The 13679-nt window shown below is 38.8% G+C and overlaps 1 protein-coding gene across 6 annotated transcripts in view; it reads right to left on the minus strand.

Moving 5' to 3' along the window:
* SON (SON DNA and RNA binding protein) overlaps positions 1 to 13679 on the minus strand; it is a 124980-nt gene that overhangs the window by 28244 nt on the left and 83057 nt on the right. The window contains exon 7 of one of the 6 annotated variants that reach the window (XM_063447638.1): positions 10344 to 12844. The exons of the other annotated variants lie outside the window; for them this stretch is intronic. Within the exon in view, the coding sequence (XP_063303708.1) occupies positions 12839 to 12844 (6 nt within the window). The 3' untranslated portion in view covers positions 10344 to 12838. Of the gene's footprint in view, positions 1 to 10343; positions 12845 to 13679 lie in introns of those variants that run through there. 6 annotated transcript variants of the gene reach the window in all.

Raw genomic sequence — 13679 nt, forward strand, 5'->3', positions numbered from 1 at the left:
ATTGTAAAATTATATACATGAATTAATCTCAAAGTCAATATTGAGGCCATGGGGGGATAATGATTCCAGATTAAAAATCCATTTCATCTCATTTCTGCTGAGGAGACTATCTATATCTCCCCCTCTCCAATGGGTTTTTACGGCCTCTATTCCTATAAATTCAAAAACATTTATGTTTCCTCCATGTACCTCTAGAAAATGTTTAGAGACATTGTGCAAAGTGAATTTCCTATTTATATTGTACACATGCTCCCTCATTCTTATTTTCAGTAATCTTGACGTCTTCCCAATATATTGTGTGCCACAAGGACATATTATCATATATATCACATTTTTTGAGTTACACGTAATAAATGATTTAATCTCATGTGTTACGTGTAACTCAAAAAATGTGATATATATGATAATATGTCCTTGTGGCACACAATATATTGGGAAGACGTCAAGATTACTGAAAATAAGAATGAGGGAGCATGTGTACAATATAAATAGGAAATTCACTTTGCACAATGTCTCTAAACATTTTCTAGAGGTACATGGAGGAAACATAAATGGTTTTGAATTTATAGGAATAGAGGCCGTAAAAACCCATTGGAGAGGGGGAGATATAGATAGTCTCCTCAGCAGAAATGAGATGAAATGGATTTTTAATCTGGAATCATTATCCCCCCATGGCCTCAATATTGACTTTGAGATTAATTCATGTATATAATTTTACAATTTTATATGTAATTTTATAAGTTTTTTAGATGTGGCTTTTTATTATGTATGTTTTAAAAAAATTTATTTTTTTAAAAATATTAATAATCGTGTTTTGCTTCCTTCCTAATAGGAATATAATATCCCTATATTTATGTATTACTATATGTAGAAAATAAGTATATATTCGTTCCTTTTTTCCCCTCGAAATATCATTCATCACTGTCTTGTAACGTGTAGTTTAAAGGACTGGCAAATTTGTATAGTTGTGGACTTTGAAATATGGCGCCGGTATCACTTCCGGGTCCGGCGACCAAAAGACGTCATGACGCAAACCGACGCCGGGACGAGGACTGATGACGCAGACGCCGGACGTCATGACGCAACGTAACCGAAGGACGCTTGGAAATGACGAAAGCGGAAGAGACATAGGACACCGACGAAAGGGCGCCAAATTTGAGAATATTTAAGAAGACTCAGGAGATGAGAAGACCGGACCACTTGAGAAAGGCTGAGAGTGCCGAAACGCGTCGTGGTATTGTGCTTTCAAGGACGTTTTTTACCTGTATTGGACAAAGATAGATGTTACTATTTTTTTAATATCTAGTTATTTTACAATAAAGAAATTTTATATTGGATCTTGCTTCCTGGAGTAATTTGAAGAATCATTTCCCAGTGCAGACCAAACATAACCGGTACAGGACGTCTAAAGCTGAAGAAGTCTCATCTCCACTAAAGCCCTAAGTCTGAGTCAGCTTTTAAAGTGACTCAGTAATATGTGAGTGTAACCAGTCTCATTTTTTAATTTTATCTCTTTTATGACAATATTACTCTATGTATTTGTGCTTTATTGTTCTAGATATTCCCATTTTTAATCAAGTCTGGTAATATATTTTTTATCTTTGCATGTTCTGAGTGCTCTCACCACATTTTTATCTTTCACTGTATTGTTTTTTGTGTGTTGGAGTGATTCACACTTGGTGATAGCAGCACCAATTTATACTCTGTTCCCCAAATACTATTTACTTATATAATAGCAGTTAGTTGTCTGCAAGCTGGTGTCAGGCCTACAGCGTGTACTCTGCCAACCTCTGCCATTGCACATTGCCACTCATATCTGGTGTCACAATAGCGTGCATTTAAAACCTCAAAACTTTTTTCACTGTTATAGATTGAATAGCATTTACTTGTCTTCAAGCGGGTGTGTCAGGCCTACAGCGTGTACTCTGCCAACCTCTGCCAGTGCACATTGCCACTCATATCTGGTCTCACAGTAGCTTGCACGCATAGTACCACTAATCCCCCAAAAAATGACAGGCAGAGGCAGGCCACCCCGCAGGGGCCATCGTGGTCGTGGTGCTGTGATTCCCTTTGGCCCTAGAATAATGCCCAGTTTTCAGAGGCCACGTACCCTGAACTTGAAAAGTTCTGAGGACATAGTTGACTGGCAAACACAGGACACCCAATCTACTACAGCTTCCGCTCGGAACCTTGACGCACCATCCTCCTCCAGCTTAGCTTCAGGCACCTCTCAAGATACCACTCACCCGCCTGCCGCCACCACCAACACTAGCACCACAGCCGCTTCACTTGGTATGTCAGAGGAGTTATTTACACATCCGTTTGAAGAAATGAGTGATGCGCAACCATTATTGCCAGAGGATGTAGATAACAGGGATATGTCTCAAGCAGGCAGCATTACACACATGGACGTACGGTGTGATGATGATTATGTTGTACCCGCTGCTGCTTCCTTTGCTGAGTTGTCAGATACAAGTGAAGCGGTTGATGATGACGATGCGTTCATGGATGTCACGTGGGTGCCCGCTCGGCCAGAAGAAGAACAGGGTGAAAGTTCAGATGGGGAGACAGAGAGGAGGAGGATGAGACGAGTTGGAAGCAGGGGGAGGTCGTCGCAAGGAGCTAGTGGCACAGTCAGACAGCATGCATCGGCACCCGGGGTCAGCCTGACACCACGCCAATCAACGCATGCTGTGTCCACCACCAGAATGCCGTCATTGTAGAGCTCAGCAGTGTGGCATTTTTTTGGTGTGTCTGCCTCTGACAACAGCGATGCCATTTGCAACCTGTGCCAAAAGAAACTGAGTCGTGGGAAGTCCATCACCCACCTAGGTACAACTGCTTTGCGTAGACACATGATCGCACATCACAAACGCCTATGGGAACACATGAGTACAAGCAGCACACAAACTCAAAGCCGCCATCCTCCTCCTGGTCGAGCATCTTCAACCACGTCAACCACTGCTGTCCTCCTTGCTCCCTCTCAACCATCCGCCACTCCGTCTCTCGCCTTGAGCAGTTCCCGCTCATCTGCCCACAGTCAGGTGTCTGTCAAGGACATGTTTGAGCGTAAGAAGCCAATGTCAGAAAGTCACCCCCTTGCCCAGCGTCTGACAGCTGGCTTGTCTGAACTATTAGCCCGCCAGCTTTTACCATACAAGCTGGTGGAGTCTGAGGCGTTCAAAAAATTTGTGGCTATTGGGATACCGCAGTGGAAGGTACCCGGACAAAATTTCTTTGCACAAAAGGCAATCCCCAACCTGTACTCGATTGTGCAAAAGGAAGTAATGGCATGTCTGGTACACAGTGTTGGGGCAAGGGTCCATCTGACCACTGATACCTGGTCTGCAAAGCATGGTCAGGGCAGGTATATCACCTACACTGCGCATTGGGTAAACCTGCTGACGACTGCCAAGCATGGAATGCGTGGCTCTGCAGAGGAGTTGGTGACACCGCCACGACTTGTAGGCAGGCCTTCTGCCACCTCCTCTACTCCTCCTACTCCATCCTCTTCCATAACCTCCTCGGCTGAGTCCTCTTCTGCTGCTGCGTCTTGCTCCACATCAACGGTACCCCCACAGCTCCCCAGGCACTATTCCACATCCCGGATACGGCAGTGTCACGCCGTCTTGGGTTTGACTTGCTTTGACTTACACGTGCATGGCACATGTGTGTAATCTGAACGCTTTGTGCATAAGTACACAGGCTTACAGGACGTCCTGAAGCAGGCCAGGAAGGTGTGTGGTCATTTCAGGCGTTCCTACACGGCCATGGCGCACTTTGCAGATATCCAGCGGCGAAACAACATGCCAGTGAGGCGCTTGATTTGCGACAGCCCGACACGTTGGAATTCAACACTGCTAATGTTCGACCGCCTGCTCCAACAAGAAAAGGCCGTTAATGAATATTTGTATGACCGGGGTGCTAGGACAGCCTCTGGGGAGCTGGGAATTTTTTTGCCACGTTACTGGACGCTCATGCGTCCTTTTGAGTAGGTGACAAACCTAGTCAGTCGCACCGAAGGCACCATCAGCGACATCATACCATTTGTTTTCTTCCTGGAGCGTGCCCTGCGAAGAGTGCTGGATCAGGCCGTAGATGAGCGCGAAGAGGAAGAGTTGTGGTCACCATCACCACCAGAAACAGCCTTATCAGCATCGCTTGTTGGACCTGTGGCAACGCTGGAAGAGGATTGTGAGGAAGAGGAGGAATGTGGCTTTGAGGAGGAGGAGGAAGACCAACCACAAAATGCATCCCAGGGTGCTCGTTGTCACCTATCTGGTACCCGTGGTGTTGTACGTGGCTGGGGGGGAAGAACATACCTTCATTGAGATCACTGAGGAGGAGGAACGGGAAATGAGTAGCTCGGCATCCAACCTTGTGCAAATGGGGTCTTTCATGCTGTCGTGCCTGTTGAGGGACCCTCGTATAAAAAGGCTGAAGGAGAACGATCTGTACTGGGTGTCCACGCTACTATACCCCCCGGTATAAGCAGAAAGTGGCGGAAATGTTATCGAATTACAATAAGTCGGAAAGGATGCAGCATTTGCTAAATAAATTAAAAAGTATGCTTTACACAGTGTATAAGGGTGATGTCACAGCACAACGGGAATCTAACAGGGGAAGAGGTGAAAGTCATCCTCCTCCTCCCACGACCACGCCGGCAAGGACAGGATGCTTTAAAGACGTGTTGTTAATGGAGGACATGCAGACCTTTTTAAGTCCTACGCATCACCACAGCCCTTCGGGATCCACCCTCAGAAAGCGACTCGACTCGCCTTAACTGCAGATATCGACAGTCTGAGGAGCGATGAACCCCTTGACTACTCGGGTGTGCAGGTTTGACCTGTGGCCTGAGCTATCCCAATTTGCAATAGAACTTCTGGCCTGCCCCGCTTCAAGTGTCCTGTCAGAAAGTACCTTCAGTGCAGCAGGAGGTATTGTCACTGAGAAGTCTAGATTACCTCACCTTTATTAAGATGAATGAGGGATGGATCCCGAAGGGACTGACAGTGGGCGATACATCCGACTAAAAAAAAGGCCTGATGAGATGAGCTGCCTTGGGCTAAAAATGGTCCACACGCTGCTGTATTTTAGCTCTGAATGCCGGTTGACTTGCGTGACTTATCCGCCACCAACTAGGGTTCAAGCCGCAATGTTTTAGGGCACTTTCTGTCTGGGAAACAAACATCAATTTTTATGGCCGCTGCTACAGCAGCGGCTGCAACAATGCCTAATTTTTCGGCCCTCTGGTGCTGCACTGTGGCTTCAAAAACCAAACCAAAAAAAAGGCACATAACAGGGATTAAACTGATAGGAATAGTACTACTTAACACACCACTCCGATCTGGTGGCACATTAGATTGCACGCACAGTGCCCCAAATTTGAAGTAGGAGGACCGACCAAGCATCTTTTTCCATCTCCCGGTTCCTAAAATCGATGCCATATACATGTCCCCTGATAGGGCGCCAGCTCGTTATTCTCTTTTTCACTTCACTAGGGACACTTTACTGCACTATGGGCACTTAGACCCACTCTTTGTCTTGCACACTGTTATTCCTAGCCAGCATCTGTGATGGGAAATCAGGCAGTCATCTAAACGTTTAGATAGAGCTTTAGCTTAGAACACCCTTGAAGGTGTTAAGGAGATTAGGGCTAGTTTAGAGGATTCTTCTTCGACCTCTCTGAGTCTTTATAGCCCTTCTACCTATCCAGCATTTCTGGAAAGTAGCTAAGAGAAAGGGTGTGTGTGTCTGTGATACATTTAACTTTATATCACCTTATGTACACTTTATCACTCCGGTCTCTATACTCTCTGCCTATACCCATCTATTTAGAGGGAATTTCCTTGCCCCTGCCAATATTATATAATAGGTAATAGTATTACCATTATTACTCAATTAGGTCTCTGAGGACAGGTGTCAATCCATATCTGCCAAGTGACCCTATGTAGGGGGAACAGTCCCTATTCTGCTCTGTCAGTGTGTATAAGGGGTCACTGAGGACAGGCGTCAATCCATATGTCAAGGTGTCAATATGTCATATGTCAGGTGTCAATCCATATCCATTGTGATTTAGGAATGTTAGGTGATTTATGCCCTTTATGGAATAAAACCAGACTCTGCATCAACTGTGTAATTTTCCATGGGAGTTTTGCCATGGATCCCCCTCCGGCATGCCACAGTCCAGGTGTTAGTCCCCTTGAAACAACTTTTCCATCACTTTTGTGGCCAGAAAAAATTTGCCTGCCCATTGAAGTCTATGGCGGTTCGCCAACTTTTGCGGCAGTTCCCGTTCGCGACATCACTATTTGACACAAGATATTATCTATGTGGTTGCACTATAAGTATTCTTATATAATAATATTTTTAAATGCACTTTATAGTCACATAATATTAAAAACATCATATGGTTTTATTACTATACCTTATTACTTAAATTTATACTTGGCACTTTATTTCAAATCTAATTATTACTTAACTATTTACTGTGATACTTTACACATGAACTTTGTTTAATGTACATAGTATATGCACTTAATAAAAGCACTTTGTTGAATGTACATTGAGTACATAGCACGCGCACACTACTATTCTATGGCATTTTTTTTTTAACTTATTCTATTACGGATGTAGGCGATTTTATAAGTAAATAAATATTTACATATTTTTGTTATTGACACTATTTTCACACACTTTATAGTCGATACTATAGTGGGGTTACTTATGTGCATATATTGTGAATTAATTAACTCTCTTATATATTTTACCTGTTTTTTTTTGTTTTTTTTTTAAGCTGTGATGTAATCAAATATATTTTAACTTTTTTATATTCTCATCTGTCTAGTGGAATAGCTCTTATTTGGTGATAAAAGTAAAAACTTAGATGAAATTATATGCTATTTAATTCACTTTATTTTTTTCTATATTTTCTGATAAAATGTTTTAGAAGTATATTTTTTTCATATACTCTCAGATTTACCTTTGTCTTGTTGGGAGCTCATTTGAATTTTTTTTTAATGAATTTTATTTTATTTTTCTTCTTTAAGCCTTTGGTTGTTTACTGATTAAGGATATGTTAATCTCTGGTTATAAGCACGCGTAGCTACTCCTGTTCGGTGCATTACCCAGGGACACATGCGCGAGAGCAAGTGGGATTTATATTTCTTATTACACACGAATCCATAGGACTTTTCATTAGCTGCGGCAATACGTGTGCACATATTGGTCTCCAATCGGCAGATTGCCTGGAGACATAGGTGCTGGATTTACAGCTTCGTGCTATTTCTTGCGAGATCGTGTGTAGGCACGCTCGATCGTTTACTGCCGTCTGTGTATCACTATACCATATATTATTTATCCCCCTCTCTAGGGCGCATGCGCTGCCACTATGCGTTCCAAGACCAGGAAATACTTCCTTGCTTTCCACCTACCCGGTAATGACTCCATTGGCTCATCTGCTCATTATATGCTTTTTTCATTTATTTTTATTATGTTTTATTTTATTTTCATTTATTTTTTCTTCTCCCTCCGATACACAGGATTAAGTCACGAATTATTTATTATATGTATGGGTTCTGTTGTACTTTGCACGGTTAGTTAAAACTAATTATGTTAATATAATTTAATTGATTTTTAACTGAATTATTTGCTGACCTTGTTCACAATGTTTGCTATAGATACACTTGTGTTGTATTGTGGTGTTAGCTTGACAAAGACCTCCTGTTATGTCGAAACGTTGCTGTCCTTTCTGTTTCAATAAACCTGCCTGCGGCTTTAACATCCTGAGTGCCTGGAGATTTCTTCTATATACTTCAATAGTTAACCGCCTACTATAAAGTCCTCTTGCTGAAAACTACCAGTAAATACTACAAATGCACTCATCTAGAGGACAAGTCAGATTTGGCGGTGAGGTTGGGATCTGTGATGATGTAGGCCTTTGCCATGCTTTGGATACTAAATAAATACTGAAGCTTAAGGAAATCACAATTGTGTGTGTGGGGGGATGCTTTGCAATGACATGAATACACAACACAATATACATTCTGAGCATTGGACACAGCACACACTTAGGTGAGCACCTGGACCATTCATTATTTTAAAGTTTTGTTTTTTTTTAAATGTTGACGTTTCAATGGCTTGTAAGGGGATTTTAAAACAATGCACGTGCCACTTTTTACCCCACGTAAGAGAAGGAACAGAATTTTGCAGCCTGAAAACACACATATTTTACACACTCACTCCCATTTGTTTGAAACAAGACTTTTCTCCTTTCATCGCGGGAAAAAAAAAAAACTGTTTGCAAATCTGCTAGCACTGTACATTAGGCATTTTCTACACTTATATTCGATAAGGAAACACTGCCCTCTTCTAGCATTATACAAATGTAACCCCAAAAGGTAATTAAAAACTGTTGGGAGCATGCAATAAAATGAACATTTATTTTAAAATTAAAAACAAACTACCATTTTAAGTTTGTTGTGAGGAAAAAACTAAACTAAACTAATTTTACTTTTTAAAGAAATAAAGTAACTCAGAAACAAGTTCATTGTACACATATTTTTAGTTTACCAACCATAGTTTATTTTACCCTTCTTATTTCATTGGAAACTTTAATCTGTGTCGGGTGCTGCTCATTGCTGACCAACTTAAGCACTGCATGCTACCATTTTTTAGATGACAGCTAAACATACTATTTCTGAAACCAAACCTCTCCCTTGATAGTTTAGGGAGACCAATGGCACATCAATGGTGTACTTAATTATCAATCAGAAACCATAATGAAGCCACTTCTTTACTACTAACACTTTAGTAGTATTACAACAAATATAACACAAAGTGCATGTAATGCAAGTTTGCTCCCCCTCTTAAGTAAATAACTAGTGGTCTTCATTTCATGGGGCATCGCTAATTATATATAGTTTTTGATGTAAAATTGGCTTTAGTTTGTATGTCAACATGAAATTTAACTCATTAAATTGTATCAAGTTTTCGTCTAGTAGTAAACGTTAGGGCATAGAGTTGCTAACGTGAAACTTTAAGAATCATAAAACAAATAATAAATATACAAAAAGAACCAGTTCTTTTAGAAAAGTAAATATGTAAAATTTGTGAATAAATATAAGTAATATCCAGTGAAGTTAGACATTAAACCAAGATGATTTGACTATCTTTATTCATATTCAAAAATTACAATTCCAGGAAAAATTTAACAAACATTTACAAGAACATGTTATTTGGTATCGGACAATAATGATTTCCTTCAGAAACAGCGTTCTCATGATAGGATACACCGATATTGCCTTATGCTGACTTGGTTTCATATATAATCTATACAATACACATACAGATGCATGTGTACAGAACTGTAAGTCATTGATATATCCAAAAAAGGACATTTGGAACAAAACTAAGTAAAATATGACAGATGTATTCAAATGTAGTCAATTGAAAGAATGACAAATATTTATATGTTAAAAGCAGTTTTAGTTCTAAATTTATACCTCCACTCCAAACACTAAGCCAATTAAGATAGAAATGTTCAAATTGTACATAAAGTTGTTTTACAACTAAAGGCAGTATTTAAATTTACCAGTTTAGTCAACATAAGTTGTGAGCAGTCCTTGTATCATGAGCAATATTTTCCTAGCATGGCAGACAGAGTGGATGGACTGAGCAAAAAAAATCTTATTAAACAATACAAAACCTGTACCAGCACGGAGTACTGATATAGGCTGAACATGGATAAAACAAACAAAAAAAATTAAAAGGTTACTCACATAAGTCTTCACAGAAAGATCATATCCCAATAAAAATGGGAAATGTTTGAAGTTAATTTGAAAGCACACTAATAATCAGCCCATTATCGAACTAGTTTCATACATTTTAACATAAGTGAATCTTTATGTACAGCTGTATCTGAATTTATACTGAGCCAATTTACAATAGAAACATATTTACAGCTACCAGAAACTGCCATAGGTGGAAGGCACGCAAGTCTCTCTGGCAGTGGAGGGATTATGCAGACATTTTCGTTAAATACAACGTTTATGTATTTTGCGCTTTAGAGATGTTACCTGTAATTCACAATTTGTAATTTTCCCATCAAAACAAAAAAATATTGCCAAAGCAGATACAATCCAAGCAATGCTGACACATCATAATTAAAAAATAAAAAAGGAAATAAAATTGCTCCTTTTAACAGAACATTTGTGCTAATGCACATCATAGAAACAACTTGAACCTCTTTAAAGCCACAAACTTTAGACAAAAAATAAGTAGACACAATGTGTAAGGGTTTGAAAGAAAATTCTGAATCCTTACATGTTTACTTCATCGTTTGATTTTTGTGAACCATATATAAACTACAAGCAGCGTGAAAACTATAAAAACTCAAGTGGCCATGCTGATCTGAAATAAGAAAGTGAAGGTTGTGGTCGCTTTAGAAACATTGACAAGATACTGCCAATTAAATGACTAATCATCAATAGAAGATGCAAAAAAAAATGTGCTTTTCATTCATAGGCTACATTACTTTACATGTAACATTGAAATTTCTATTAAACTTGTATAGGCACAATCTAAAATGTTACAGAAAAAAAATTGAAGCTTTGCAACAGTTTAAACATTTGATGTAAGATAATTATTTTATTTGTGGCTGCATTTTTGAGAAAAAATAGCTGAAGAGTATTGTGGCATGTGTTGGTAAACCTAAAGCACCACTTTAAAGAAACAAAGTAGTACTTGCGCAGTCCACATCAATCACAGACTACACGTTTAAAACTACAATACTTTGACAAGCATATTTAACTATGTCTGTGTAATACACTGTTACCAATTGGTGCTGCAACGTAAGGTATTGAGAAAGCGATTTCTAGTCTTTAAATAGAATGCAACTCCAAATTTAAAGAGAACCAAGAAATGTTTTGCTCTCTCCTCACCACTGAATGCCAGGCAGCAACTAAACCTTCAGGCATACTGTTTGAGCATTGGGATTCACTGAAAAAAAAAAAGTAATAAAAAAAAAAATCAACTAATATTTCTTCACACTTCCTGAGCTACATAGCAAGCACGTCACTAAATATATGACATGGTTCAGGTCAGAGACTAAGATATAATTTGTAAGCGGAAGTGTTGAGCAAAAATGAAAGTGTAAAAAAAGCAACAACAAAAAAAGATATATACACAACGTTTTGCATTGGCTGTCTTCATTATCAAGAAGAGCAACTTGTGTTTAGTTTCAAATATTGAACCAATGTCTCCGTATGGGCTCACTCTGTTAGATCACTGGCCAGTCAAAAAAACGTAACGAGGTCCATATTCAGCCTCTTTGTCTGAGCCGTTTATCCGAACAACGCAGCAGTCAACTGGAAGATTGCAAGAGGATCCTTTCTACTATTTTAGAAAATAGGTCCATTACTAAGCAATATTCAATGGAAAATCACTGATCCAGATGTCAAATAGCAATCCCTTTTATATGACCACTTCATTGTTGTTCATGTCCCAATCCTTTGTTTGTCAATTTGTAACCAGAAGATACACACAAAAGTGTGATTAAATGAATCCAGAATTTTTTTTAATTTATTTTTTTTAAATGTTGGAGGTTTGGTTAACGGGGGGTTAAACAAAGAGGACTAACATAGGAACATTTACTGCATTCAGATATTTGAATTGTTCATTTGTAGAATGACCATATGAGAAATACTAATATTTTTCTTTCAATGAGCCCATATGTTCATTATGAGCAGTGACGTTCTGACATTTTGCTAATTACACTTCATGGACACAGAGGTGAAATGTTGAAATTCAAGAGTAGGTGAGAATCATGCCCAACCACACCAAAATGTCTGCCGCAGATGAGCTCTTACAGGTTAAGTAAAAAATAAATACTTTTTTTTTATTTTTTATTATTGATAATAAAGAGGTTACTAAACATTTCTACATGGTGCATTGCAACTTAATATAATGTACAGAAATCCTGTACAGGCTAGAAGAACCCAAATGCACATGTCTGCCTTTAAATATGGTGTTGCGGCATAAACTTTAGCATGGGTCTTCAGTAGATGAGTAAGTGTAATTAGGCCTGCTTTAAAACTCGCAAATAAGAGGGAACACAATTTCAGAAGCTTGATGACATTTTAACAGTAAATTGGCAAATATTAAGCAAATAAAGATGAAAAGCTTAGCCCCACGTGAGGGTTTTTTGTGTAGATTGTTTTAAACAGAAAAAAATAAACACTTTAAGAAGCTGCAAATACTACATTCTGTTAAGAGTACATGCACAGTGGTGCTTACTGTTTGCTTTCACAATGAGTCCTAGTTGCACGAATGTTAAGATTTAGTTTCAATGCGTTTATACAAGCAAGATACTAGCAGTCACCCAAACAGATCAAGCTAGATGTTTATTTAAAATCTGATATTGCAAAAATAGTGCGGGGGGGAGTTGGGGTGAGATATATTACACTTCCACTGCAACTGACAAACGTGGTACTGCCTTTGCTGCATTTTCAGTTTTGGATGTACGGCACCAATGTGGTTACATGTCGAGCAGGTCCGTAACTGCACGCACACACACACAAAAAAAAATGCTGTCCATAGTTTTGTTCAACTGTACATTGAGTCTGCTCATCTGGGGGTGGTTTTCTTTTGCTTTTTTCCTGTAGTTGTAATAAATCAGTCCTTAGGGTTCTTTAATGACCAGTTTGCAACCAATCAGAACTCGGGATCTGGAAGCATTAGGTCCATGTGAGGCCATTAAAGAAGGGGGGTCACAGCCCATCAGAGCGTTGGTTTGGCAACAGGTATCTAACTGTGGTTAATCCACCTTCCTCAAACAATTCTAGAACTGTAAAACAAAAAAACGCCATATTGCAAAATGTATTTAGAAAAAAGCATGAATCACAGTCATTTAATCTAAAAACACAAAACACTTTGGAAGCATGTCATTTTGACTACATTATTCTGAATACATTAAAACACACCTGGGCTTTTCACAATCCCTCGGATGAAAGCAATCTTTATTTTTTTTTTACTTTTATTTTTTTTTTTAAGAATAAAAGACAAGTCTTTTCAATAAACTCAATCTTACAAAAGGTGACAAAGTAATCATTTTTTACTTACAATAACACAATGTATCAAAGAAAATCACCATCTTTCTGGTTTTCCATTAAAAAAAAAACACTCTCTCTCTCAAAGGAATGTATATTTGTTCAACTTGTACACAGAAAACCCAAGTACAAGTTATAATTTAAAATGCTTTCTCCTCATGAAAAAAAAACAAGAGGGATATCCAGTGATACTTGACACCGTCAGTTTAATGGAAAAAGAAACTAATTTTGAACACTTTGAAAGCGTTTTCACTACATTACGGTAATAATCCTACAAGAACTATTTTTTTTTAATTCTATCTGGATTTTTTTCTAAACGTCATTCCAAAAAGATTCAAATTGTAAACGAGGCACTGTTAAACTGGTTTGCATGTCTTACTGTTCAAAGAAAAGTGGTCTAATAGCAATAACAAACCACTTCCATTCTTGTTTGGACAAAGTGCATTTAAAGGAACAGTTTAGGACCATAACATTTTCCTTGTAAAATCTTTTGCCTTATTACATTTATTATTCTAAATCTTGCTACTCTTTTCGGTAATGTAATCTCCACAAAAAGCAGAGGGAGAGGGAATA

This window comes from Pelobates fuscus, chromosome 1 (genome assembly GCF_036172605.1).
Source record: "Pelobates fuscus isolate aPelFus1 chromosome 1, aPelFus1.pri, whole genome shotgun sequence".
Classification (NCBI taxonomy): Eukaryota; Metazoa; Chordata; class Amphibia; order Anura; family Pelobatidae; genus Pelobates; species Pelobates fuscus.